The sequence below is a fragment of the Nerophis lumbriciformis genome, linkage group LG06 (assembly GCF_033978685.3).
Source record: "Nerophis lumbriciformis linkage group LG06, RoL_Nlum_v2.1, whole genome shotgun sequence".
Classification (NCBI taxonomy): domain Eukaryota; kingdom Metazoa; phylum Chordata; class Actinopteri; order Syngnathiformes; family Syngnathidae; genus Nerophis; species Nerophis lumbriciformis.
The window spans coordinates 48,762,530-48,789,440 of NC_084553.2; the positions used below are offsets into that span (position 1 = coordinate 48,762,530).

At 39.0% G+C, this 26,911-nt stretch overlaps 1 protein-coding gene across 2 annotated transcripts; it reads left to right on the plus strand.

The window, feature by feature from the left end:
- The first annotated feature begins 6,307 nt into the window (after window positions 1-6,307).
- chrnb4 (cholinergic receptor, nicotinic, beta 4 (neuronal)) lies at window positions 6,308-25,468 on the plus strand. 2 transcript variants are annotated; one of them, XM_061964522.2, is made up of 7 exons: window positions 6,315-6,386; window positions 6,484-6,656; window positions 16,094-16,239; window positions 18,382-18,426; window positions 18,568-18,677; window positions 21,126-22,164; window positions 24,708-25,468. In XM_061964522.2, exons 2-7 carry the CDS (start codon window positions 6,608-6,610, stop codon window positions 24,870-24,872), a joined length of 1,554 nt encoding a protein of 517 aa, XP_061820506.2. In that variant the 5' UTR covers window positions 6,315-6,386; window positions 6,484-6,607; the 3' UTR covers window positions 24,873-25,468. The 2 variants fall into 2 exon arrangements, with proteins under 2 accessions (XP_061820505.2, XP_061820506.2); XM_061964521.2 differs by having other exon boundaries at window positions 6,308-6,656.
- Window positions 25,469-26,911: the final 1,443 nt, after the last annotated feature.

The following is a 26,911-nucleotide window of genomic DNA, read 5'->3' on the forward strand; positions in this document are numbered from 1 at the left end:
GGGATTTGATGCACTGCAATGTTTTTGAAAAAAGCTGGCACAAGTGGCAAAAAAGACTGATAAAGTTGAGGACATCCCACAGGTGAACAGGCTAATTGGGAACAGGTGGGTGCCATGATTGGGTATAAAAGTAGATTCCATGAAATGCTCAGTCATTCACAAACAAGGATGGGGCGAGGGTCACCACTTTGTGAACAAATGCGTGAGCAAATTGTCCAACGGTTTAAGAACAACATTTCTCAACGAGCTATTGCGAGGAATTTAGGGATTTCACGATCTACGGTCCGAATTATCATCAAAAGGTTCAGAGAATCTGGAGAAATCACTGCACGTAAGCGGCAATGACCGTGACCGTCGATCCCTCAGGCGGTTCTGCATCAAAAGCCAACATCTGTGTGTAAAGGATATCACCACATGTGCTCAGGAACACTTCAGAAAAACCACTGTCAGTAACTACAGTTCGTCGTTACATCTGTAAGTGCAAGTTAAAACTGTACTATGCAAAGCGAAAGCCATTTATCAACAACACCCAGAAATGCCGTCGGCTTCGCTGGACCCAAGCTCATCTTAGATGGACTGATGCAAAGTGGAAAAGTGTTCTGTGGTCTGACGAGTCCACATTTCAAATTGTTTTTGGAAACTGTGGATGTCGTGTCCTCTGGACCAAAGAGGAAAAGAACCATCCGGATTGTTATAGGCACAAAGTTGAAAAGCCAGCATCTGTGATGGTATGGGGGTGTATTAGTGCCCAAGACATGGGTAACTTACACATCTGTGAAGGCACCATTAATGCTGAAAGGTACATACAGGTTTTGGAGCAACATATGTTGCCATCCAAGCAACGTTACCATGGACGCCCCTGCTTATTTCAGCAAGACAATGCCAAGCCACGTGTTACATCAACGTGGCTTCATAGTAAAAGAGTGCGGGTACTAGACTGGCCTGCCTGTAGTCCAGACCTGTCTCCCATTGAAAATGTGTGGCGCATTATGAAGCCTAAAATACCACAACTGAGACCCCCGGACTGTTGAACAACTTAAGCTGTACATCAAGCAAGAATGGGAAAGAATTCCACCTGAGAAGCTTAAAAAATGTGTCTCCTCAGTTCCCAAACGTTTACTGAGTGTTGTTAAAAGGAAAGGCCATGTAACACAGTGGTGAACATGCCCTTTCCCAACTACTTTGGCACGTGTTGCAGCCATGAAATTCTAAGTTAATTATTATTTGCAAAAAAAAAATAAAGTTTATGAGTTTGAACATCAAATATCTTGTCTTTGTAGTGCATTCAATTGAATATGGGTTGAAAAGGATTTGCAAATCATTGTTTATATTTACATCTAACACAATTTCCCAACTCATATGGAAGCAGGGTTTGTACTTTGAAACACTTGTATTGCAGGTAAGACTGTTAAAATGATACATTTCCTGTAATGGTGATGGTTTAACCCTGGAACTGATTATTTCTTATGAGGACTACAGTCCCCAAACTTACTGTACATTGCTACAGGTACTACAGGAAAGTGTGTCACTTCATGTGGTCACCAGTCTAATACTGTATATTATTTTGATAGGCAAAGATTTAATTTGTTGCATAAAATGAGGCCTGCAGTTATGATAATTAATGAGTGAAGTCCGCCTAGGAATTCAAAATATAAATTTGTCCCATTCGGTACCTCAGTAAATTTACAGGCGGGATCTGGCTGATAAAAACAAATACAATTTCATTTTAGATCCTTTAGGGCCATAAAACCGGGTCAGAACTTACTCAGTCCTTATTGATCACTCCTGAACAAGCCACAAAAAGAAGTCAAATGAATCACAACACCTGGGCGTGCTCCTCTGGCCTGTAACACTGTCTCCTTTAACAGGCTTTTTTAATAGCGCTTTAGTGAGTGCAAAACCATCTTTAAAACTCCCATTCGCCCCAGAAAGAAAGATTTATTCTCTCGTGAGGGCTCACTAAAGTGAGCGAGGGGTAAGCCAGCAAATAATGAAATAACGTTGGAATTGGAAGAGTGCTCGGGTCCGAATCTAAACGCTCGAGTGATGAAGTTTTACGGGGGTTGCCGATTTATTTGGATGTAGATATGTTGTGGTAAAAATTAAAATACAATTTGAAAAAAAAAATGTTTTAATTACTACACATCAGAGTATATATATATATATATATTTTTTTTTAAGTACTTGTATAAATAACTAACATTTGAACGTATTTTTAATATGCCATATAGATTTAACATACCAATAACAAACCTAATGTTTGCAGTTTGCTTCTTCTATTTGGCTGCAGCTGCTTTAGCTGCACTGGAAGGGAAAACTATGAGAAGCTAACTGGTTCTTGAACAGGGTTTGTAAATAGAAATGTTCGCATATTGAAGCAAATTTTCTCATAAGAAACGATGTAAATATAAATAATGTGTTCCAGTCTCGACAAAAGTCCATATTTTAGTAAAAGTTTGCACACTTTGAACACAATATGAAGCGCTATACACTCCTGTATATCAAACAAATCTAACAAGGGGGTGATGGATGAACTTTCTATTTAATAACAAAGCCAAAACAACAACTACTAGCTGAACTGTCCTCATTTCAGCCGCCCTGCCGACACGCACACACACTGTCACTAGCCCGGTGGTGGACTCAAAGTTCGAAATCACAAAACTTCTTAACATTAAAGGGGAACTGCACTCTTTTGGAATTTTGCCTCCGCCCTGCCGACACGCACACACACTGTCACTAGCCCGGTGGTGGACTCAAAGTTCGAAATCACAAAACTTCTTAACATTAAAGGGGAACTGCACTCTTTTGGAATTTTGCCTGTCGTTCGCAATCATTATGGAAGTCGTTACGACACTTTTTAAAAAAAAAAGTAATTGTATAAAGAACTAACATTTGAAAGTATTTTTAATATACCATATAGATTTAACATACCAATAACAAACCTAATGTTTGCAGTTTGTTTCTTCTATTTGGCTGCAGCTTCTTTAGCTGCACTGGAAGGGAAAACTATGAGAAGCTAATTGGTTCTTGAACAGGGTTTGTAAATAGAAATGTTCGCATATTGAAGCAAATGTTGTCATAAGAAACAATGTAAACATGAATAATGTGTTCCAGTCTCGACAAAAGTCCATATTTTAGTAAAAGTTTGCACATTTTGAACACAATATAAAGCGCTATACACTCCTGTATATCAAACAAATCTAACAAGGGGGTGATGGATCAACTTTCTATTTAATAACAAAGCCAAAACAACAACTACTAGCTGAACTGTCCTCAAATTCCATCCGCCCTGCTGACACGCACACACACTGTCACTAGCCCTGTGGTGCACTCACAGTTCGAAATCACAAAAATTACAAACTCAAAAGCCAGCAAAAGCTAGCTTACGGCTAATAAAGTGAAGTGGATTATATTTATATATCACTTTTCTCTAGTGACTCAAAGCACTTTTACATAGTGAAACCCAACATCTAAATTACATTTAATCAAGTGTGTGTGGCACTGGGAGCAGGTGGGTAAAGTGTCTTGCCCAAGGACACAACGGCAGTGACTAGGATGGCGGAAGCGGGGATCGAACCTGGAACCCTCAAGTTGCTGGCACGGCCACTCTACCAACGGACGTATACCACATGATGTAGCCGTGGCGTCCCAAGACGATGTGTTACTACGCTAAAAAAATAGTTCCTTAGTGTTTGTTCTTACTGTATCAATGTTGCTACAGCTTGGTTATTATACAGGTTACGGAACGTAAATAAAGTATTGTTGGCAGTTGCATTTTTAAAGTGATTTAGCGGCAGAATTGATTGCTCCCATTAGCTGCATTGCCTGTCATGAAGAACAAGCAGATTTTTTTACAAATCAGAATGCAAAAAAACCAAAAAAACAATGTTTTGTCTTTTTCCCAGCACGCACAAGATATTAAAACAACGTTGTAAACTTGTTGAATTAAGTCCTGATGTTGAGCAACTCAAACATAACGATAAAACAACATGCTTTTTGACAACGTTTAATCAATGTTGGGTTCTGACGTTGATTTGACCATTGAATTTTGGTCATTTCCCAACCAATATTCTACGACACAAATACAACATACAACATGCTTTTTGACGACGTTTATCAAACTCAAAAGCCACAAAGGTTGTGACGTTGATTTGACCTTTGACATTTGGTCATTTCCCAACCAGCAACGTGGATCCAATGTTAGACATCAACGTTGTCTCAATTTACAAATATAACTATTTTGCAACGTTTTTTTCAAATTCAGGTTTAAAGGACATGTATGTATAATCAACATTGTATAAATGTCTTGTGCCTGCTGGGTTGTCTCTCACGAGAGGCAAAAAAAAAAGAAGTACCGTTCCCCTTCAACTTATGTAAAACAAAAAAAAAGCTATTCGGTAACAGTTCACAAAATAGTCACACAAACATACATATAGATGGCACAACCATTGAGAGAGGGAAGGAAATAAAGTTTCTAGGTGTAATAAAATATAACAAAATAAAAATGTACAAAAAAGTACTAAGAAATATTTCAATATTGATTGGAAGCTCAATATGTTTTGGACCAAACATTTCTCTATATTGTCTTTCTGCTGTTCGCTGAAAATAGTTTTTTAAATACATGAATTGAAAACATTTATATTAGAGAATTAGACAATTTGACAAAAAAACTAAATGTCAGTCGAAATTAATGTATTAATTTTGTCAAGGCAGATTTGTTTAATGTCATACATTTGCTTATAGGCTTTGTTAAGTTTAGACCAAGGGTGTCAAACTCATTTTAGATTGGGGGCCACATAGAGAAAAATCTATTCCCAAGTGGGCCGGACTGGTAAAATCACGGCACGATAACTTAAAAATAAAGACAACTTCAGATTGTTTTCTATGTTTAAAAATAGAACAAGCACATTCTGAAAATGTACAAATCTTAATGCTGTTGTTTTGTTTTGTTTTAACACTTAACATGTTGCGGTTAATAGTACTCTATCTTTATTTGTCGTTATTTATACTTTCTGAATAAATTATGTAATAAGGTTCATCAGTCAACTCATTGGTGTTCATTTTCAATCCATCAAGATAAAAGAATAATGTCAAAATCAAATTACAGGATGTTATTTATGTAGTTTGCTCATTTTCCTAACTGGTGCACTATCATCATGTGGTTTATTTTTTTTGGTACATATGTAGCATCATCTACAAAGATACAAATAATTGCTATTGCGACATCTAGTGGACATATTTAGAACAGCAGTTTTTTTCATTCAAAAATTACGGCTCATTTTTATACTTAGCAAACTCGTCCCGCGGGCCGGATAAAACCTGTTCGCGGGCCTGATCCGGCACCCCTGGTTTAGGGACATCGTTTCTTTTATGCGTTTTGGGTAGGGATGTCCGATAATGGCTTTTTGCCGAAATCCGATATTCCGATATTGTCCAACTCTTTAATTACCGATACCGATATCAACCGATACCGATATCAACCGATATCAACCGATATATGCAGTCGTGGAATTAACACATTATTATGCCTAATTTGGACAACCAGGTATGGTGAAGATAAGGTACTTTTAAAATGTTTTTATAAAATAAGATAAATAAATTAAAAACATTTTCTTGAATAAAAAAAAAAGTAAAACAATATAAAAACAGTTACATAGAAACTAGTAATTAATGAAAATTAGTAAAATTACCTGTTAAAGGTTAGTACTATTAGTAGACCAGCAGCACACACAATCATGTGTGCTTACGGACTGTATCCCTTGCAGACTGTATTGATATATATTGATATATAATGTAGGAACCAGAATATTATTAACAGAAAGAAACAACCCTTTTGTGTGAATGAGTGTGAATGAGTGTTAATGGAAGAGGAATGTTTTTTGGGTTGGTGCACTAATTGTAAGTGTATCTTGTGTTTTTTATGTTGATTTAATAAAAAAAGAAAAAATACAAAAAAATACAAAAAAGATACCGATAACAAAAAAAAACGATACCGATAATTTCCGATATTACATTTTAAAGCATTTATCGGCCGATAATATCGGACATCTCTAGTTTTGGGGAATGTAAAATCACAGTTGCTACTGAAGTATGACTATAACTGTTTTTAATTTTTAATCAAAAAAGTTGTTGAAAACTATAAAACTGTTGCAAGCCCAATTATTAATTGTTTTTCACAGTGGATGTATGCATGAAAAAGGTGCTTGTTGAGCCCAAATGTTTGACTGTGTAATGACTCATGGTCTACACGAGCTCCAGCCTTAATAGAAACGGGGCTGGTCTTGTCGCTCACTCGCCGCCTCAGACGCCTCATGAGCGGACACGTCTTCTGAAGAGTGTGCCCCTTCTGGATGGGTACATGGATGAATGACTGAACCAAAGAAAACGTCAGGAAAATACTTGTTTTTGATTGTTTTGGCAAAGTTACATAACAATGGAGCCGATGGTGACATTTTTGGGGAACATTTTATATTTTGGTGGCAGAAGATCCACGCTGGCTCCGCGCCGGGGCACGTCGGCTCGGGATTGCACCGCCAGAGAAGCGCTGCATTGAGGCTGCACCAGCGCACTTGTCCCCGCTGAGCACATCCATGGTAGCGGGGAAAAAATGACGCCTCCTCTCTGCATCATCGCTTATATGATGGCTTTAATCCACGGTATGTCGCCTCTATAATGTACTTTTTAAATCTAAAGTAGACCTATTTATGCATGCACCAGTTATTTGCATGAACTATTTGCATTGTGTGCTGTTGTCATAGCAACCAGAATAAGTCATCAATGTATTTACTAAAAGTGATAGTTATTGAGTTGCAAACTCCTGTAGCCCATGAGTCCTACCATTTACTATTTTACAAATAGTTTTAAAATAACTAATAGTGACAATTTGAATCTAGTATCAATGGAACCTTTTCTTATTCTTAAAAAAACAAAAAAAAAAAAACACTGCCCACATTAAATATTACAATTAGGGTCAGCTATAGTATGAGTTAATGTGAACCTCGGAAAATATTGGGAATCCAATTAAGTTTTTTTTACTGTAGTTATTATTTATGGCGGGTGTTGTTGTTTTTTAATTCACCATGGGTGTTACTCACTTACAAACTACTGTATATCCAATCTGTCGATATATAGTGCAGACAAAATGGCCATAATGCTTCCTATTTGTATCTGTTTTTCGGGATATAACGAAATGAACATTTCATATCACGATTATTTTGACCCTAATTATCACGGTTAATATTATTATCACGGTATTGAGGTGGCGACTTGTCCTGGGTGTACCCCGCCTTCCGCCCGAATGCAGCCGAGATAGGCTCCAGCACCCCCCGCGTCCCCGATAGGGACAAGCGGTACAAAATGGATGGATGGATGTTTGCTCAAAAAGTACTTAGAAACAATTACATATTTTAACCAAGTTTTATTTAAAAATAAATACATAAATAAACAGACAAACAAAGTACTTCCATTGGCGGAAGAAACATTAAATATTGTTCTGGCCTCTTATGAGCCATATTCTTACAGTGGAACCTCTATTTACCAACCTAATTGGTTCTTGAACACAGTTTGTAAATAGAAATGTTTGCATATTGAAGCAAATTGTCTCATAAGAAACAATGTAAATATGAATAATGTGTTCCAGTCTCGACAAAAGTCCATATTTTAGTAAAAGTTTGCACACTTTGAACACAAACAACTATCAAACAAATCTAACAAGGGGGTGATGGATCAACTTTCTATTTAATAACAAACCAAAAAAACCACTACGAGCTGAACTGTCCTCATTTTCAGCCACCCTGCCGACACGCACACACACTGTCACTAGCCCTGTGGTGCACTCACAGTTCGAAATCACAAAACTCCTTAACCTTAAAGGGGAACTGCACTTTTTGGGGAATTTTGCCTATCGTTCACAATCATTATGAGAGACATAACGACATATGATTTATTTTTATGCATTCTAACTTGTAAATAAAAGTAAATAAAAGTCAGCTTACAGCGGAGCCAATGGGAACGCCTCTGTTTCGCCCATAAAATCCAATGAATAACCATTCAAAAACTGCCAACAATACTCCGTTTATATTTTGTGATTTAAATATTAACCAAGTATTAAGAATATTGTTATTAAAAGTGCTTATCGCAGACAAACTATGCCGTGATCACTTCTGCGTGTCCCTATGTTTACATCATCGAGTGGTCTGCTGTTTCTTCGCTTCCTGGCTCACTTTAAGATTATTGTAGATCATAAATCATACCTTTCACCTGGACAGAAGAAGTCTGAGTAGGTATTCCGACAAGTTGGTACACTTTGACAGCCATTTAGGACCCGAAACTGGCAAGGACGACAGGAAAAGAGGCCATGTCCCACACCTTCGCCCCTACCTCTTTTCTTTGTGAGGATTATTAGTACCAAATAGTAATTTATGAACATCCTAGCAGTCAGCATCCTGATGCCAGCAGACATTGTACAATAAGTGATGTTTTATCATATTTCTTGTCATTCATAAAGTCTGCAGTGAGTAAATAATCAGTGATGAAGAAATACAAACAAACGTGATGCGTTTTTTTTTAATTAATGCACCGTGTATACTTAGAATGATCAAATACGTATATATTAAATGTTATTATAAATGTGCCCGTTACTACATTACATATCTACTTACATCATGTATATACAACTTCAATAAAGGTGTTTGGATGTTTTTTTAAGGGCTTTATAGCCAGAATTGCATGGCTCCCATAAGCTCCATTGTAAGCAAACTTTTGATCGCATTTATTTTTAATATTTAGAATGCAAAAAAAATAAAAAAAAGCTTCCATTGTCAAAATTTCCAATAAAGTGCAGTTCCCCTTTAATAGCCGGCTAGCTACAATTAATAGGAATAAAAAAATAAAATCTACTTTACCTTGTCGGTTAATCTTTTTTTGAGTGCAATGGAAAGAAGGGGGAGGAAGGGCAGGAAGTTTTGACAACATTGTGAATGTTTCAAACCCCCCCATTGATTGCTTGTTCATTGTTTTCTTTAGACTCTAATTCAGCTAGCAAATCTAGAAAGTCTAAGAAAACATTTAAAAAGCACACAAAATAGCACTTGAGCGCCAGAAATCCATCAACCATGGATGTGCTAGATGAAACATTGGTACTCTGAGTTCTTACTCCAAAGCATATTTTCCCCACTCTGCGGTTCGCAAATTGAAAAGTTTGTACAATGAGGGTTTTGTAAGTTTATGTATTTGAGTGTTTAAATATGTTTAACTTATTTTATTTTAATTTGTAAAAAAAAAAAAAATTAAATAGGTGTTGCGTACGTCACTTCCGGTTAATTTGATGTCAGGTGGGTTTACTTCCTGTTACTATATATATACAGTCGCGATCAAAAGTTTGCATACACTTGTAAAGAACATAATGTCATGGCTGTCTTGAGTTTCCAATCATTTCTACAACCCTTATTTTTTTGTGATAGAGTGATTGGAGCACATACTTGTTGGTCACAAAAAAACATTCATGAAGTTTGGTTATTTTATGAATTTATTATGGGTCTACTGAAAATGTGACCAAATCTGCTGGGTCAAAAGTATGCATACAGCAATGTTAATATTTGGTTACATGTCCCTTGGCAAGTTTCACTGCAATAAGGCACTTTTGGTAGCCATCCACAAGCTTCTGGTTGAATTTTTGACCACTCCTCTTGACAAAATTGGTGCAGTTCAACTAAATTTGTTGGTTTTCTGACATGGACTTGTTTCTTCAGCATTGTCCACACGTTTAAGTCAGGACTTTGGGAAGGCCATTCTAAAACCTTAATCCTAGCCTGATTTAGCCATTCCTTGACCACTTTTGATGTGTGTTTGGGGTCCTTGTCCTGTTGGAACACCCAACTGCGCCCAAGACCCAACCTCCGGCCTGATGATTTTAGGTTGTCCTGAAAAATTTGGAGGTAATCCTCCTTTTTCATTGTCCCATTTAAAGCACCAGATCCATTGGCAGCAAAACACGCCCAGAGCGTAACACTACCACCACCATGCTTGACGGTAGGTATGGTGTTCCTGGGATTAAAGGCCTCACCTTTTCTCCTCCAAACATATTGCTGGGTATTGTGGCCAAACAGCTCAATTTTTTGTTTCATCTGACCACAGAACTTTCCTCCAGAAGGTCTTATCTTTGTCCATGTGATGTCATGTAAATTATTGGAAACTCAAGACAGCCATGCCATTATGTTCTTTACAAGTGTATGTAAACTTTTGATCGCGACTGTATATATTATAATATATTCTTAAATGTGTCAATCATTACAAAAGTTGTCATTTGAAACGGGTATACTAACCATCAGGAATTTTACCACATTTTATCATTAATATCAATAATCTGTACATTTTTTGTCTACATCATGGGCCACATGGGAGAAATTCACGGCTATTGTGGTGCAAATGCTGTTAAAGTTTGCAAACAGGAACAAAGAAAAGACTCACATACTCTACTTCATGATATGAGTTTTTCCATTAAACGTCACAGCGCGACCTCACCAAGAGCGCAGTAGCGCACATTCCATTGTCATACCAACACGCCTGACCTCACTTTCAGTCAACACTTTTACACAAAAAACACCCACAGCAGGTCACATTGTTGTTGACGACGACTCCCCGTGGGCTTTAACAACACACCATCTGTTTACCAACACTGCTCATGGGTGGCATCCCAGCAAGGATGAGTTGGACCCATTATACAGACTCCTTCCTCAGCCACTAATAAACTGCAGGAGTGTTTGTGCCCGCTAATGACTTGCAGCGTGACTCCGAAGTGCAAGAAAACCATTACAAAGTTCGCAAGTCTTTAAGCTATTGAAGGCATTGGTGCGTCAAGCCATAACTTGCATCCAAAAGGTCAGACTTGATGACTTTTTAAAGTTCTCCTGTCCACAGAAGCAATTCTGCATGAACAGGACCATCAGTTAAGAGTGTTTATCACTAGGAAATAGGTTTCTTTCGGCCTTTGAGGTAATCAAAGCACTGAGCTAATTGCCCCTATCACACAACCTGTAAATGTGGCTTTTTTTGTAGCTTATTTCTGCCTCACAGTTCTGTATAAATGACACCAACACTAAATGAGAAGGCAAAGTCGACCCGGCAATTTTCTGAGTTTTTTAATCCTGTTGTGTTGAAGGAAAGTATTGCTATCCAACAGTAACTTTATTCGTGACTTCAAAATATCTAATTGCAGGATACTGTGTGAAAGAACGCACAGTTACGCTAATACGCCTTTACTGGGTTCTGTGCAAAATTCAAAGGGTGGATGAGGCTTTTCTACTACAAAGACATATTTGGGGCAATGACAAGGACAGTGAAAAAAAAAAATATATATATAATCCTACAAGAATAAAATCATTAAATTACAAGATTGAATTTGTAATATACAAGTAAACATCTAATATCACAAGAAGAAAGTAGCATATTTTAAAGATAAACAAACTAGATTAAAATGTACCGATTGCATGAAAAAAGTTGTGATGGTATGAGAACAAAACTATGTAAAGAGACAAAGTAATAAATGATTGAAGAAGAATACATAAAAAACCTTGAACTTAATAAAAAAAAATAATAATAATAATAATGGAATAAAGCAGCTTTGTTGTCATTGGTCTGGACGCCCAAGATGCAGAGATGGCAGGCAAAGTGCAGGAAGAACAAAAACAAAGATGTGCAGCAGGCAAGTGCACAAAGGGCAAATGGGCTTAGAAAAGCATAACACACAACAAGCAAAGCAAATAAACAAGCAAAGGAGCAAGCTGAACAAAATGTAAATGTAAATGTGTTATACTTGTATAGCGCTTTTCTACCTTTTTTAAGGAACTCAAAGCACTTTGACACTATTTCCACATTCACCCAATCACACACGCATTCACACACTGATGGCGGGAGCTGCCATGCAAGGCGCTAACCAGGACCCATCAGGAGCAAGGGTGAAGTGTCTTGCTCAAAGACACAACGGACGTGACTAGGATGGTAGAAGGTGGGGATTGAACCAGGAACCCTCAGATTGCTGGCACAGCCACTCTCCCAACTTCGCCACGCCGTCCCCAAGCATCATTAGCAATAGAAAACAGGTGCACTTCAAGCTTCTTCAAACAAGCGTGAAGGTAAAACATACGATGACAAACAGGCACTAGACATAACAAAAAAAGAGTGTCAAACAGGAAATAATAGCGGAAACACAGGAAAAGAAATAGAGCAAACATGTCATGTGTGATCATGACAATAATACTATACAAAAATACTATTACAAAAAAAATCAATCAAACTGTTGTATTGTAATGCGAAGAAGTGGAAATGTTGGCGCTGATAAAACAAAGCTGACATGCAGGCTTTTTTTAATTGTTTTTATTAGTGTTTGGTTAATTTTTGTTGCGTTTCGCTTGGTGTCGTTCAAGAGGGGCTGTGACGTTCATATGTTGTCAGTATTCAGTGTTTTATCGTTCATAGTTAATATTGTAAAACCCACATTCTTTATTTTCATGTACATTCTGGGTGTCTCATTCAGTAAAAAAAATGTAAAATTCCATTCCCTTTTTTCAGGCGGTCTGTCATAACGTTTTTAGCATTCAATCAAACATTTTTGTGAGTTTTTGTATTAGTGTTCCTAAAAATAGATATACCGGCCCCCAGACACATTTTTTTTCTCTAAATTTGGCCCCTGAGTCAAAATAGTTGTGTTCGCTTGGCCCGTCTCTCAACTTTCAAAAGATATGGCCCTCGAGCCAAAAAGTTTGCCCACCCCTGCCCCAAAGGCACAATGTTATACCGGTACTTGTTTTAATAACTTCCATACTCGTTACACATACACAGAGGTGGGTAGTAACGCGCTACATTTACTCCGTTACATCTACTTGAGTAACTTTTGGGATACATTGTACTTCTAAGAGTAGTTTTAATGCAACATACTTTTACTTTTACTTGAGTATATTTATAGAGAAGAAACGCTACTTTTACTCCGCTACTTTTATCTACATTCAGCTCGCTACTCGCTACTAATTTTTATCGATCTGTTAATGCACGCTTTGTTTGTTTTGGTCTGTCAGACAGACCTTCATAGTGCCTGCGTTTCAACAAATACAGTCACTGGTGACGTTCACTCCGTTCCACCAATCAGATGCAGTCACTGGTGACGTTGGACCAATCAAACAGAGCCAGGGGTCACATGACCTGACTTAAACAAGTTGAAAAACGTATTCGGGTGTTACCATTTAGTGGTCAATCGTACGGAATATGTACTGTACTGTGCAATCTACTAACAAAAGTTCCAATCAATCAATCAAAAGTGTGAAGGAAAAAAGACCCTTTTTTATTTTAACCGTACATCCCGTCAAAAGCCTAAAGACTGACTGCACAGTACCTGTCTTCACAATAAAAGTGCCGCTCCATCGCGCCTGCGCTTTCAAAATAAGAGTCTCCGAAAGCCAGTGCAAACAAGCTAGCAAGCTAGCAAGCTACGGAGTTTGCCGCCAATGTATTTCTTGTAAAGTGTATAAAAACGAATATGGAAGCTGGACAAATAAGAAGCCAAAAACCAACCACTTTCATGTGGTATTATACAGAAAAGAGGAACTTTTTTTCTCCTCCATTTGAAAACGTGGACGTTATCATCACTACTGTCTGATTACAATCAATGCAAGTCATCAGAATCAGGTAATACACGAACTTATATTCTTGTTTTCATGAAAGAAAGGAATATATATGTGTTAAACATGCATGTATATTCATTAAAACACCTTTAACATATAAACAAAAACGGCAAAATAAATAAATATAAATTATATACTGTATATATCAATGTATGTATACATATATATGTGTGTATATATATATATATATATATATATATATATATATATATATATATATATATATATATATGTGTGTGTATATGTTACTCATTAGTTACTCAGTACTTGAGTAGTTTTTTCACAACATACTTTTTACTTTTACTCAAGTAAATATTTGGGTGACTACTCCTTACTTTTACTTGAGTAATAAATCTCTAAAGTAACAGTACTCTTACTTGAGTACAATTTCTGGCTACTCTACCCACCTCTGCACATACATCATACTTGCATATCTTTGCATATGTAACGGGGGCCAGACAGTGTGGATTTTGGCCCGGTGGTCAGCCCACTCGACATACTTGCCAACTCTCCCGATTTTCCCGGGAGACTCACGAATTTCAATGCCCCTCCCGAAAATCTCCCGGGGCAACCATTCTCCCAAATTTTTCCCGATTTCCACCCGGACAACAATATTGGGGGCGTGCCTTAAAGACACTGTCTTTAACGTCCTTTACAACCTGACGTCACGTTCGCTTTTCCTCCATACAAACAGCGTGCCGACCCAGTCACATAATATATGCGGTTTTTACACACACATGAGTGAGTGCAAGGCATACTTGATCAACAGCCATACAGGCCACACTGAGGGTGGCCGTATAAACAACTTTAACACTGTTACAAATATGCGCCACACTGTGAACCCCCGCCAAACAAGAATGACAAACACATTTCGGGAGAACATCCGCACTGTAACACAACATGAACACAACAGAACAAATACCCAGAATCCCTTGCAGCACTAACTCTTCCGGGGCGCTACAAAATACACCCCACGCTAAAACCACCTGTTTTACATATACAGCAGTGGTGTGCCGTCAGGGCCAGCAAGGCCTTCTCTGGTGGCCTAGCATAAATCATGATCATAAATTAATAAAAGTTCATTTTATTATTATTATTTTTTCATAAATATATAAAAGTATACAACTGTTGCTGTTTTTATGTTAGTTAGAGCTTTTATCCAATCAGAATTCAGCTAGCTTGTTGTCAGCGCTGTATGAATCCTGCCGGAGGCCTTCTGAATCAACATTAGCGGCGGTTGTGCGGTGTAAACGAACGGCGGACGTTCAGTTAACAGACAATTGCGATAGCCAATCAGATCACGAGTTGTTGACAGTAGCCCATCTAGGTGGCCTTATGTTGAACGTGACTGTGATTGGATACTCACTTGTCACTCCCAAGTATCCAATCACAAATGGTGATTTACGAAAGCAGAAAGTGGCACCGCAGCCATACCCGGCCAGCGGAGAAATCAGCGGTACTCCTTATTTCAACCAACAAAGAAGCAGAGCAAAATATTGATTAGCTGGCAGATATATATTTGCAAGGCCATTTTCAAGAAGGATATTTAAAGAGAAACTAGATCAGTGGTTCTTAACCTTGTTGGAGGTACCGAACCCCACCAGTTTCATATGCGCATTCACCGAACCCTTCTTTAGTGAAACATATAATGTTTTTTTTTCTCAAATTCAAGACAAAGTTATATGTTTTTTTACTGGTGCGCTAAATGAACCGTGCATGAACATCATCTTGTTCAAAGAACAAAACCAACACAGTGCATGAACTCACAACAAATTACACACCTGCGAATCAGATGGAAAATTAGAGGGAACATTGTTTGGGGGTATCCATAATAAGTTTTTATTTACACGATGAGTCGGGTGTGTCTTGACGTCCGCGGCAGAGGCTCCGCCCAACCCCTGAGGCCGACTCACCGAACCCCTAGGGTTCGATCGAACCCAGGTTAAGAACCACTGAACGAGATCTTGTGAGACGAGGTCGACCGACCCCGGAAACTAGTTAAGTTTCACTCGAATCAACCAACTACGAACGGTACCAATGGCTTATACGGCATCAAATGGCCGTTACAAATTGTGATTTAAAACATATTTTTTCACATTCAATATGTTTTTTTTACAATTATTTTTGTTTTGACAGTACCACGTTTATTGATTTTTAAATGTGCCAAAAAATAGCCTGTCTTTTTGTACACTTGTGAAAACATTTATGTGATTCAATGCCCAGCAGTGCGCAAGTGTGTTTCTGTATAGTATTTTTAAAGCCGTGGACATGTGGCGACATAAATGATTGTATTTTGAGAGGTATTTATTGAAGTCGGACTAAGTAAGACATCACTGAAGGCCAAGGTGGGAAATGCACGGCCTATCACTGATTTACAGTAGTAATAATAATCAGCCTTTTTAACCAATTTGTGTGTCCAGGTTGTGGTGGTGCCGACTCTGAGGAGCGCCTCATAAACTGGCTGCTGGACAAAAATCGCTACAATCCACTCATACGGCCGGCCGGCAACAGGACAGAAAGGGTCACCGTGAAGCTGCGAGTGTCGCTGGCACAACTCATCAGTGTGGTGTGTACATGGATGGTGGGATACATTGTGGAATACATCTACCGTATTTTCCGGACCATAGGGCGCACCGGATTATATGGCGCACTGCAGATGAATGGTCTATTTCCGAGCTTTTTTAATATATAAGGCGCACCAGATTATAGGGCGCATTAAAGGAGTCATATTATTATTTATTTTTTTCTAAATTTCAAGCACTTCCTTGTGGTCTACATAACATGGTTCTTTGGTCAAAATGTTGCATAGATTATGTTTTACAGATCATCTTCAAGCCGCTTTCTGACAGTCGCTTCCGGATGCGCTGTTTTGTGGGCGGTCTTATTTACGTGGCTCCCCTTCGACGGTGTCTTCTCCGCGTCATCTTTGTTGTAGCAGTGTCGCGTGCAAGGACGGGAGTGGAAGAAGTGTCAAAAGATGGAGCTAAATGTTTTAATGACATTCAGACTTTATTTAAATTAATAACAGAGCAGCATCTCCTAATCCGGAAACAACAACAAGGCCGGAAATGTGTCCAGTGAAAAAACATCCGACGGGAACTCTCTAATAACTAAAGTTCCTTGGGTGAATAATGTAAACTCACTACACCGGTATGTTTTAGCGCTTTCATGGCAAGTTTACTGACAGATATAAGTAAGACCTTTACACTACTTTATATTAGAAATGACAACAGCGGAGGATGAATGTCCCATAACAAGAAGGTGGAGAAAAAGAAGAAGTTTATCGACTACGGGTCGGCACGGTCTACAAAGGCGGACGCGAGCAATTTTTCAGGATTTATGCAGATCCCAAATACAGATCAGCAGGTACCAGAAGGTAAGAAAAGTTTCTTTTGAATAATATTGCGAAACAAAACGCCAGATAATATGTCTTAACTTATACAGACATTATAATAAGACTCGTATGTTTAATGCGCAAACAATCCATCTGTCACACCGCGGTGAGGGAAGTCTTGTCTTGGTTTTTTCTGTCTTGTGATTTACATGTTTTATTTTGAAAAGCAACTCCTCTTGTTTCAGATCACGGGTCCTTCCTCTTGTGTCACCAGTCTGACGTCATTCCTGACCCTTGATTGTTTCCACCTGTTTCCCATTACCCTCATGTTCTATATAAGCTCATGCCTCCCCTTGTTCTGTGCCAGATTGTCTCGAGCTTTCGTGCCTGTCTTGCGTTCCATGTTCATGTTCATGTCCATGCCTTGCCTTGTCCCACGTCTACGTCCTTGCTTCCAGAATATCCCACGCTGTAATTTTGAATTAACATTTTCTCCTCCCTCAGAGCGACTTTTGTTATTCAACCTTTTTTCTACCGCAGTGGTGAGTTATTTTTCCCTAATGATTTTTCCTCAAAGTTTTTGAGTGATTTTTTGTTTACATTTATTAGAGTAGTAAGTTTTATAGTCTTTATTTTCTTCCTCCTGTTGGAGCGTTTTTTGTTAAAGTTTTTTGATAACAGATACGGTGCTAATTATAATTGTCCTTATTTTTGTATTCCTTCCTTTTGGAGTGATTTTCGGTTTTTCCCTTTTGGAACATTTTGCCGATATCTATTTTTGTAATTTCATAGTATTTGAATTTACTCGGCTCTGGAGGCTTAAAGAGTTTTTTCAAAACAAAAGCTTTATTTGTAATCACATCTCTGCATCTGAGTCCCTTCCTTCGTCCTAGCCTGACACCATCAAGCGGTGCGGCTTCATAGCTTACCAGAGTCGTACTAAAACATTTTGATACATTTTTAAGCACAGTGTGTAATGTTCAATGGAACATATACAATGTTGGTGTTGTTTACTCGAGTCATATTGCCATCATAGTGCAGTCTACACGCATCTCTTATGTTTGACTGCCATCTACTGGTCACACTTATCATTACACCATGTACCAAATAAAATGGCTTCGAGGTCGGTAAGCAAAACCAGAATTATTCCGTATATTAGGCACACCGGGTTATAAGGCGCACTGTCGAGTTTTGAGGAAAAAAAAAGATTTTAAGTGCGGCTTATTGTCTGGAAAATATGGTAGTCTTGTTAGTCTAGTTTTGTGTGAAACGCCAAGGATTTTAAAACATCCCATTAGACTGCACAGGCAAAAGTCGGCATTACTTAATGGTGGAAATGATCACGACTTTCTTTCATTTCGTATTCATTTCCAGAATGAAAGAGAACAGATCATGACCACGAACGTCTGGCTCACTCAGGTAAGTGTGATGAACATTCTTGAACCACACAATTGCACCGTGCACTGCACTATTCTTCGCCGTTGATGACCTGTGTCAACTGGAAAAAAAAGAATGTGTGTGTGTGCAAGTCAGCCTGACTTACTCGCTGTATCCCTGCAGCACTGGGTGGATTACAGGCTGGCATGGGACCCTGCCAAGTACGAAGGTATCAACAAGCTGCGTATCCCCTCCAGACACATCTGGCTGCCTGATATTGTCCTGTACAACAAGTAAGTGGCACAGGACTCAACGCAGAGAACAAATGTCACTGTGCGAATGGCAAAGTATTGTACGGGTCCATAAAAGTCTGAAATACAAGGGTCGACTTATGTTTAGGGTCCAGAGATTTATGATGCCTGTTTTACGGTAATCAAGATCAGTGAGGCAGAGTCATCAAACAGCCGGGCAGCAGCTTAGAAATATTGTATAATTGGGCTGTCAAAGTTAGCAAATAACACAGCTGAGGTGACATTACTAAACATTTTTGACAATGTAAAAAGCGTGAGCGTATCGATCCACATTTTGTTATTAATGTGATAAGATGACATCTAACCACGGAAGTTAAGGTCCACTCCTTTGAATGCAAGTGGAAGGGGATACAAAATATTTTGGTTAAACAAAATCTGGCACGCCAAGTAAAAAGTAAAAGCATTTTCTACCTATCTGTGATTAATTGTGATTATGACGAGTTCAAATGTGATTAATCGCGATTACATGTTTTAATTGTTTGACAACTTTCATATATATTAGGGATATCAAAATGAACAAGTTAAGTTAAAAAAAGTTAAAGTACCAATGATTGTCACACACACACTAGGTGTGGCGAAATTATTCTCTGCATTTGACCCATCACCCTTGATCACCCCCTGGGAGGTGAGGGGAGCAGTGAGCAGCAGTGGTGGCCGCGCCCGGGAATCATTTTTGGTGATTTAACCCCCAATTCCAACCCTTGATGCCGAGTGCCAAGCAGGGAGGTCATGGGTCCCATTTTTATAGTCTTTGGTATGACTCGGCCGGGGTTTGAACTCACAACCTACCGATCTCAGGGCGGACACTCTAACCACTAGGCCACTGAGTAGGATCAAGGGGTCGGCAACCCAAAATGTTGAAAGAGCCATACTGGACCAAAAATACAAAGAAAATTCTGTCTGGAGTCGCAAAAAATTAAAAGCCTAGTAATGAAGACAACACATTATGTAAGTGTCTATAATAGCCTACTATCAAAAGGTATATGTGTCGCAGGCTGACGCAAATCTTTGTTGACAGAAATGTTGAAATGTAATATTCATTCTACACATTTTTACAACATTGGAAAACATTAATACAATTGAAGCTTTTCAGAGGGGGAGATAACTCCTGGAAATTACTGGCTTAGAATGGCCAAAGGTATAGATATATTACATTACATACAGATAATGTGTCATGAGACAGATAATGTGTCATGACACAGATAATGTGTCATGAGACATGCAAATATAAATTGAATTAAGAGGACTTAAAGGAAATTAAATGAGCTCAAATATACCAACAAACGAGGCATAATGATGCAACATGTACATACAACTAGCCTAAATAGCATGTTAGCATCGATTAGCTTGCAGTCATGCATTGATTGATTGATTGAAACTTTTATTAGTAGATTGCACAGTACAGTACATATTCCGTACAATTGACCACCAAATGGTAACACCCGAATACGTTTTTTAACTTGTTTAAGTCGGGGTCCACGTATTGACCGAATATGCTTGATTAGCACTCTACACAAGTCAATAAAATCAACAAAGCTCACCTTTGTGCCTTCACGCACAACATTAAAAGTTTGGTGGACAAAATGAGACAAAAAAAGGAGTGGCATAAAACACGTCTTAGAAAGTCAGAGAAAGTTGGACATGTAAACAAACTATGGTGAGTTCAAGGACCGCCAAAATTAGTAGGACAAAACGGCGCTCGCCAAATAGTCTCTAATCACTGAAGCATGTTTAATATAAACAGTGGGATTTCTAACAATTAGGGAGGTTTGTGTTATTTTTGTCCTCCTACAGAAACCATATTAAAACTAAAATTATATTTTTTCCCTCATCTTTTTCCATTAGTCATACATTTTTGAAAAAGCTCAAGAGAGCCACTAGGCTGGCTCTAGAGCCAATGGTTGCCAACCCCCGAGTTAAGTTATGTGATTGATCACAAAAAATGATCGCATTAACCATTGATATGCGCAGATTAATCACACAATTTATTTTGACCATACACACTCCTTTATTTTAACCGTGGATGCTCACCTGAAAGGCGGTGCAGGTTGTTATATGGTCAGTGGTCAGGTCAATGCATGTGTCAGTGCAAAGATGAGTGAGGAGATTTCGACAGGCGTGCTCGCTGAAATTTTTTTTTTTTTTAAATACACCCAGATGGAACTTAAGATAAAACTGTTACCAATTGTTTTTAGCAAATAAATTAGGTGCATTCAAATAAAACATTTTAAAACATTGTCTTTTATGATATTGGGACAGTGTCCAAATATTGGACTCTTAAGTTAATTTAAACAATTTCACAGCCCGCATATCTATATGTCTAAATGCATATTATTTAATAGAATTGAACATAAGCACGGTCATCTTCCAGAATATTCAAGGCAGCGTGGTACAGTACTTGTTTTTGTCTTTGTTTCCGTATTCGTACAGTGCCGACGGGACCTACGAGGTGACAGTCTTCACCAACGCCATCGTCCTCTCCAACGGCAGCATCAACTGGCTTCCTCCCGCCATCTACAAAAGTGCATGCAAAATCGAAGTCAAGCATTTTCCCTTCGACCTGCAAAACTGCACCCTGAAGTTTCGCTCATGGACCTACGACCACACCGAGATCGACCTGATCTTAAAGTCGGACATGGCCAGTATGGATGATTTCACCCCCAGCGGGGAGTGGGACATCTTGGCGCTGCCTGGACGACGGACGGTCAACCCGTTGGATTCCACCTACGTGGACCTCACGTATGACTTCATCATCAAGAGGAAGCCTCTTTTCTACACCATCAACCTCATCATCCCGTGTGTGCTCATCACTTCTCTGGCCATCCTGGTCTTCTACCTGCCGTCCGACTGTGGCGAAAAGATGACTCTTTGCATTTCCGTCCTCCTGGCCCTCACCGTCTTCCTGCTCTTGATCTCCAAGATCGTTCCCCCGACCTCTCTGGATGTGCCGCTGATCGGGAAGTACCTGATGTTCACCATGGTGCTGGTAACCTTCTCCATCATCACCAGCGTGTGCGTGCTCAACGTCCACCACCGCTCCCCTAGCACTCACACCATGCCCCCCTGGGTCAAGCTGGTCTTTCTGGTCAAACTACCCGCCTTGCTGTTCATGAGACGACCTCACAATAACGCTTGCCATCAGAAACTAAGACATCAGCGGCGCCTACAGGCAGGAAGGACAATTCTGGACTTGGATTACCCAGTTGGAACCAAAACAGTTTTTACCAAATCATCGTCTGCCTTGCTGTCTTCAGACTCGGCCTTCTCCACCATAGGACACAAAAACATAATCCCTCCTCTGAGCTTGAGTCACCCTGAAAGGCAAGGTGACTGCTTCCCCAGTGGTTCAGCCTGGACTGAAGACTTCCATCCCCGAAGTAACTCAGACTGGGCTAATGATGTCCAGGAGGCGGTGAACGGAGTGTGCTTTGTTGCTGACCACATGATGGCAGACGATGATGATCAGAGTGTACGTATAAAAGTTTTTTTTAATCATTCAGGAAAATCAGCCCATCTATCCATCCATCCATCCATCTTCAACCGCTTATTCGGAATCAGGTCGCAGGGACAACAGCTCCAGCAGAGACCCCCAGACTTCCCTCTCCAGAGCAACATTAGCAACTCCATCCTGGGGGATCCCGAAGCGTTCCCAGGCCAGAGAGGAGATGTAATCCCCCCATCTGGTCCTTGGCTCGGGGTCTCCTCCCAGTGGGACGAGCAAGGAGGACCTTTCTGGGGAGACGCTCGTGAGGCATCCCCACAAGATGCCCGAACCACCTAAACTGGCTCCTTTCCAAGCAAAGGAGCAGTGGCTCTACTCTGAGTTTCTCCTGGGGGACTGAACTTCTCACCTTATCTCTAAGGGAGATGCCAACCACCCTTCTGAGGAAACTCATTTCGGCCGCTTGTATCCGCGATCTTATTCTTTCGGTCATGACCCACACATCATGACCATAGGTGAGAGTTGGAATGTAGATAGCTCGGTAGACCGAGAGCTTTGCCTTCTTGCTCAGCTCTCGTTTGCGGCAGAGACACTGCAATAGTGGCCCAGCTGCTCCGATTCTCCGGCTGATTTCCTTCTCCATGTTTCCCTCACTCGTGAACAAGACCCAGAGATACTAAAATTCCTCCTCAGAATATCAGCCCAGTTTACAAATAATCAACACCTTATTTCCACCAAGCAGAACTGTTTGGATCAGTTAGGTACACATACCATTGTGTTTCTACGCATCAAAAAGAGCCAATGAACAAAGTATGTTGGAAAAGGAGGGAACATCCCACATTGTAAACACCAATCTGATTAGAGTTTAATGAACTGAAATGTAGATTAAACTTGTGGCACCATTTTTGTCTTTGATACTATTTATTTATAACTATTAGACTTCTCAAGGGCCCCAATCCCAACCTAAACTAATGTAACCCCCCACACACACACTAATATGTTTACATGCACAAACAAACTAATAATTGACTTAATTTAGTTGAAAGTGTATTTTTAAAAGACAACCTTATTAAGGTTTTTACATGCCCAGCTAGTAATGTCTCTATAAGATTTTTGAAGAAGCTTTGAAGAATTATCATACTAATACATTGTTTTTATAGTTATTATGATTATTATTATTATTAGTGCATCTACCTGTGCTGGGGGTAGAGCTTCCCCTGTGTCTAAAAACTAGTGACACCTCTGTTTCAAACTTTAATCAATGATTCTTGAATTATGTGCGATACATTGCAAAAGTGAAACTTAAACATAACTTTCTCTGATACTGCCACAAATACATGTATTATATTTTTTTTACTAGGGCTGTCAAACGATTAAAATATCTAATTTACGATTAATCCTATTTTGTTCATAGTTAACTCAAAATTAATCGCTGTTAATTGCATATAGATACAATTTTTCATCATTTATAAGAGAGCTGAGCCAGAAGGCAAAGCTCTCAGTCTACCGAGCTATCTACATTCCTACTCTCACCTATGGTCATGAAGTGTGGGTCATGACCGAAATAATACAATCGTGGATACAAGTGGCTGAAATGAGTTTCCTCAGAAGGGTGGTTGGCATCTCCCTTAGAGATAGGGTGAGAAGTTCAGTCACCCGAGAGAGACTCGTAGTAAAGCCGCTGCTCCTTCGCTTGGAAAGGAGCCAGCTTAGGTTGTTCGGGCATCTCGTGCGAATGCCTCACGAGGGTCTCCCTAGGGAGGTCCACGTTGCACGTCCCACTGGGAGGAGACCCCGGGCCAAGGACCAGATGGGGGATTACATCTCTTCTCCGGCCTGGGAACGCTTCGGGATCCCCCAGGAGGAAGTTGCTAATGTTGCTCAGAGGGCGATTAAAGTCAGCTGACAATTAATCTTTAAAGACTGTAATGTGTGACTTGGGTTGCACTCAAATTGCTATTGCAAACACAAACAAAAAACATTGGTATTGCAACATCCAGTGGACACATTTAGAACCGCAGTTTCTTTCAATACAAAAATTGCAGCTCATTTTTATACTTAGCAAACTCATCTTGCAGGACGCGGGCCGGATTAAACCCGTTCACGGGCCTCTTATAGCCCACGGGCCGTATGTTTATGCCATGGGCAGGCCCTGATGGTGAACTGAGCCACACTGCTTGGTGGAAACATGGCAATAGATCATACCAAAGGAACATCTTTACGGATTTACGTCCTTCCCTATCCTAAACCCAATAAACTGCATCAAAATAATGGCAATTGGTACAATACTCAATTTTACACAATCTGCTGGTAGTAACATCCCTAACTTTAAGCAGCAAATTGGTGGTCCATTGCTTTCTCTAACATATCAGTCCGGCAAAGAAGAAATAAGAAATGAGGAATGACCGCTTCTAAAAAGACAGTGAAAGGGTCAACAACAATGCATGTTTCAGCTTTATGAAGGTTAGATCAGAAAAATTGGACAGTCGACAACGATCCGGTCTTTGTGACATATTGCATCATAACAATACCTCTGATTGAATTGGAACTTGACTTTCGTGTGTTCGCAGGTCATCGAGGACTGGAAGTACGTGGCCATGGTGGTGGATCGCATGTTTCTGTGGATCTTTGTCATTGTGTGCGTGGTGGGAACTCTGGGCCTCTTTCTACAGCCAGTTTTTCAGAGTCAAGTTGTTCAGAACCAGCAACCCACCTCTGACATGCCTCACATTTGATGGGAAGACTAGCCTGAGGTTTAGCTCATTCTTTAGCAAGGAAAGCGGTATTTGTTAAAAATGTAACATATGTAAAAATGGATCTGGTTAAAGAGGAACTGCACACATTTTTTAAAATGTTGTCCATTATCCACAAGCCTTATATGAGACAATAACACAAGTATTTCCCTTTTCTGTTTGTTTAATGAATAACTGCTAGCACGAGGCGGCTAACAATGCAGGTAATTAGGATTCATCTATTCCGCCTTTAAAGCACTCCAAAAAAATTCAATTTCTACATAAAATGTATTCTTGTTTATGTTTTACAGTATTGAACTTATTTTTACGTTTGTTTGACATGCACAGTAAGAATTAAAAAAAAAAGTAATGTAAAGCACAGCTGCAACGCTATTTTTTAGAGATACAAATGTTAATGTGGATGGTTACCTGTCTTCATGTGTCAGTCTTGTGATTGACAGGTGATCAGTCCGGGCTGAGCCTGCCTCTCAGTCTTAAGTCAGCTGGGATGGACTCCAACCCATTTGAGACTCGAACAGCTTAAGTGCTTCAGCAAATGAATGGACGTGTAACAATGTGATGTGCAATTACTAACTAAATGTGTGTACCAAATGTTATTTACATTTTATTATTCCTTATGTAACTACATAATAAAGTCTAAATAATACCCATTTTTGGTACATTTGTGTGTGTTCAAATGTGTTAATAAATGTTACTTGCTTAAAAAAAAATATATATATTTTTTAATTTAACATTCAACACTGAGCTGTACTCAAAAGCTGTACTTTTGTGTCTCATTTGCAAGTATTATATAGTGGACTTTGCATGCAGTTGTAATTCAAAGATGTTAGAGGGCCGTAGTGTATAGGCTACGTCGTGTTGTCTTAGCCAGGAAGTAGTCTTTGCCATTAAGTTGACTGTGCAAGCCTTTTTTTTTGTTGAGTCCTACAACGTGTTTATACTGTAAGCATTGTATTTATTACACACCAGCTGTTTGTAAGGATTAAAAAAATAATAATAATTGTGTTTATTCTTTTCAAAATTGCGTATGTGATTCGATTTGCGATGCTTTTATTTTATACATATAAATGCACAAAATTGTGAAAATAACAAGTAAAGGAAGACATTTTACTTTTGGATTGTCAATCAACACATTGTCTCTGGGTGCCACACATTAGATACAAATGCAATAAAGTACTTAAAAAAATATTTGGCTTTATGCAGACAGACTCAGAGCTTTTATCCACATCAAGCTCTTCAACTGAAGAAATCATCGATAAAAACTATACAGTGTTTATAATGTAATGTAATCATCATATATAATAACAACGCAAGTAACCATTGAAAAGGCTATAAACGTATTTCTCATTACTGTAGAAGTGTTTACTATTGTACTGTATTTGGAAGTTACATAACTTTGTTATCAATAAATAAACCAAAAAATAATATGTGCTCATTTTTGTCAGCAAAAACTTTACTTCAATGAATATTTAACATCTTAAAGTGTAATCATTAACTTAGAATTTAATGGCAGCAACACATTGCAAAAAAGTTGGCACAGGGGCATTTTTACCACTGTGTTACATGGCCTTTCCTTTTAACAAAACTCAGTAAACGTTTGGGAACTGAGGAGACCATGTTTTGAAGCTTTTCAGATGGAATTATTTCCCATTCTTGCTTGATGTACAGCTTAAGTTGTTCAACAGTCCGGGGTCTCTGTTGTGGTATTTTAGGCTTCATAATGCACCACACATTTTTAATGGGAGACACGCATACTTGCCAACCTTGAGACCTCCGATTTCGGGAGGTGTGTGTGTGTGAGGGGGCGGGGGCGTGGTCGGGGGGCGTGGTTAGGGGCGTGGTTAAGAGGGGAGGAGTATATTTACAGCTAGAATTCACCAAGTCAAGTATTTCATATATATATATATATATATATATATATATATATATATAAGAAATACTTGACTTTCAGTGAATTCTAGCTATATATATATATATATATATATATATATATATATATATATATATATATATATATATAT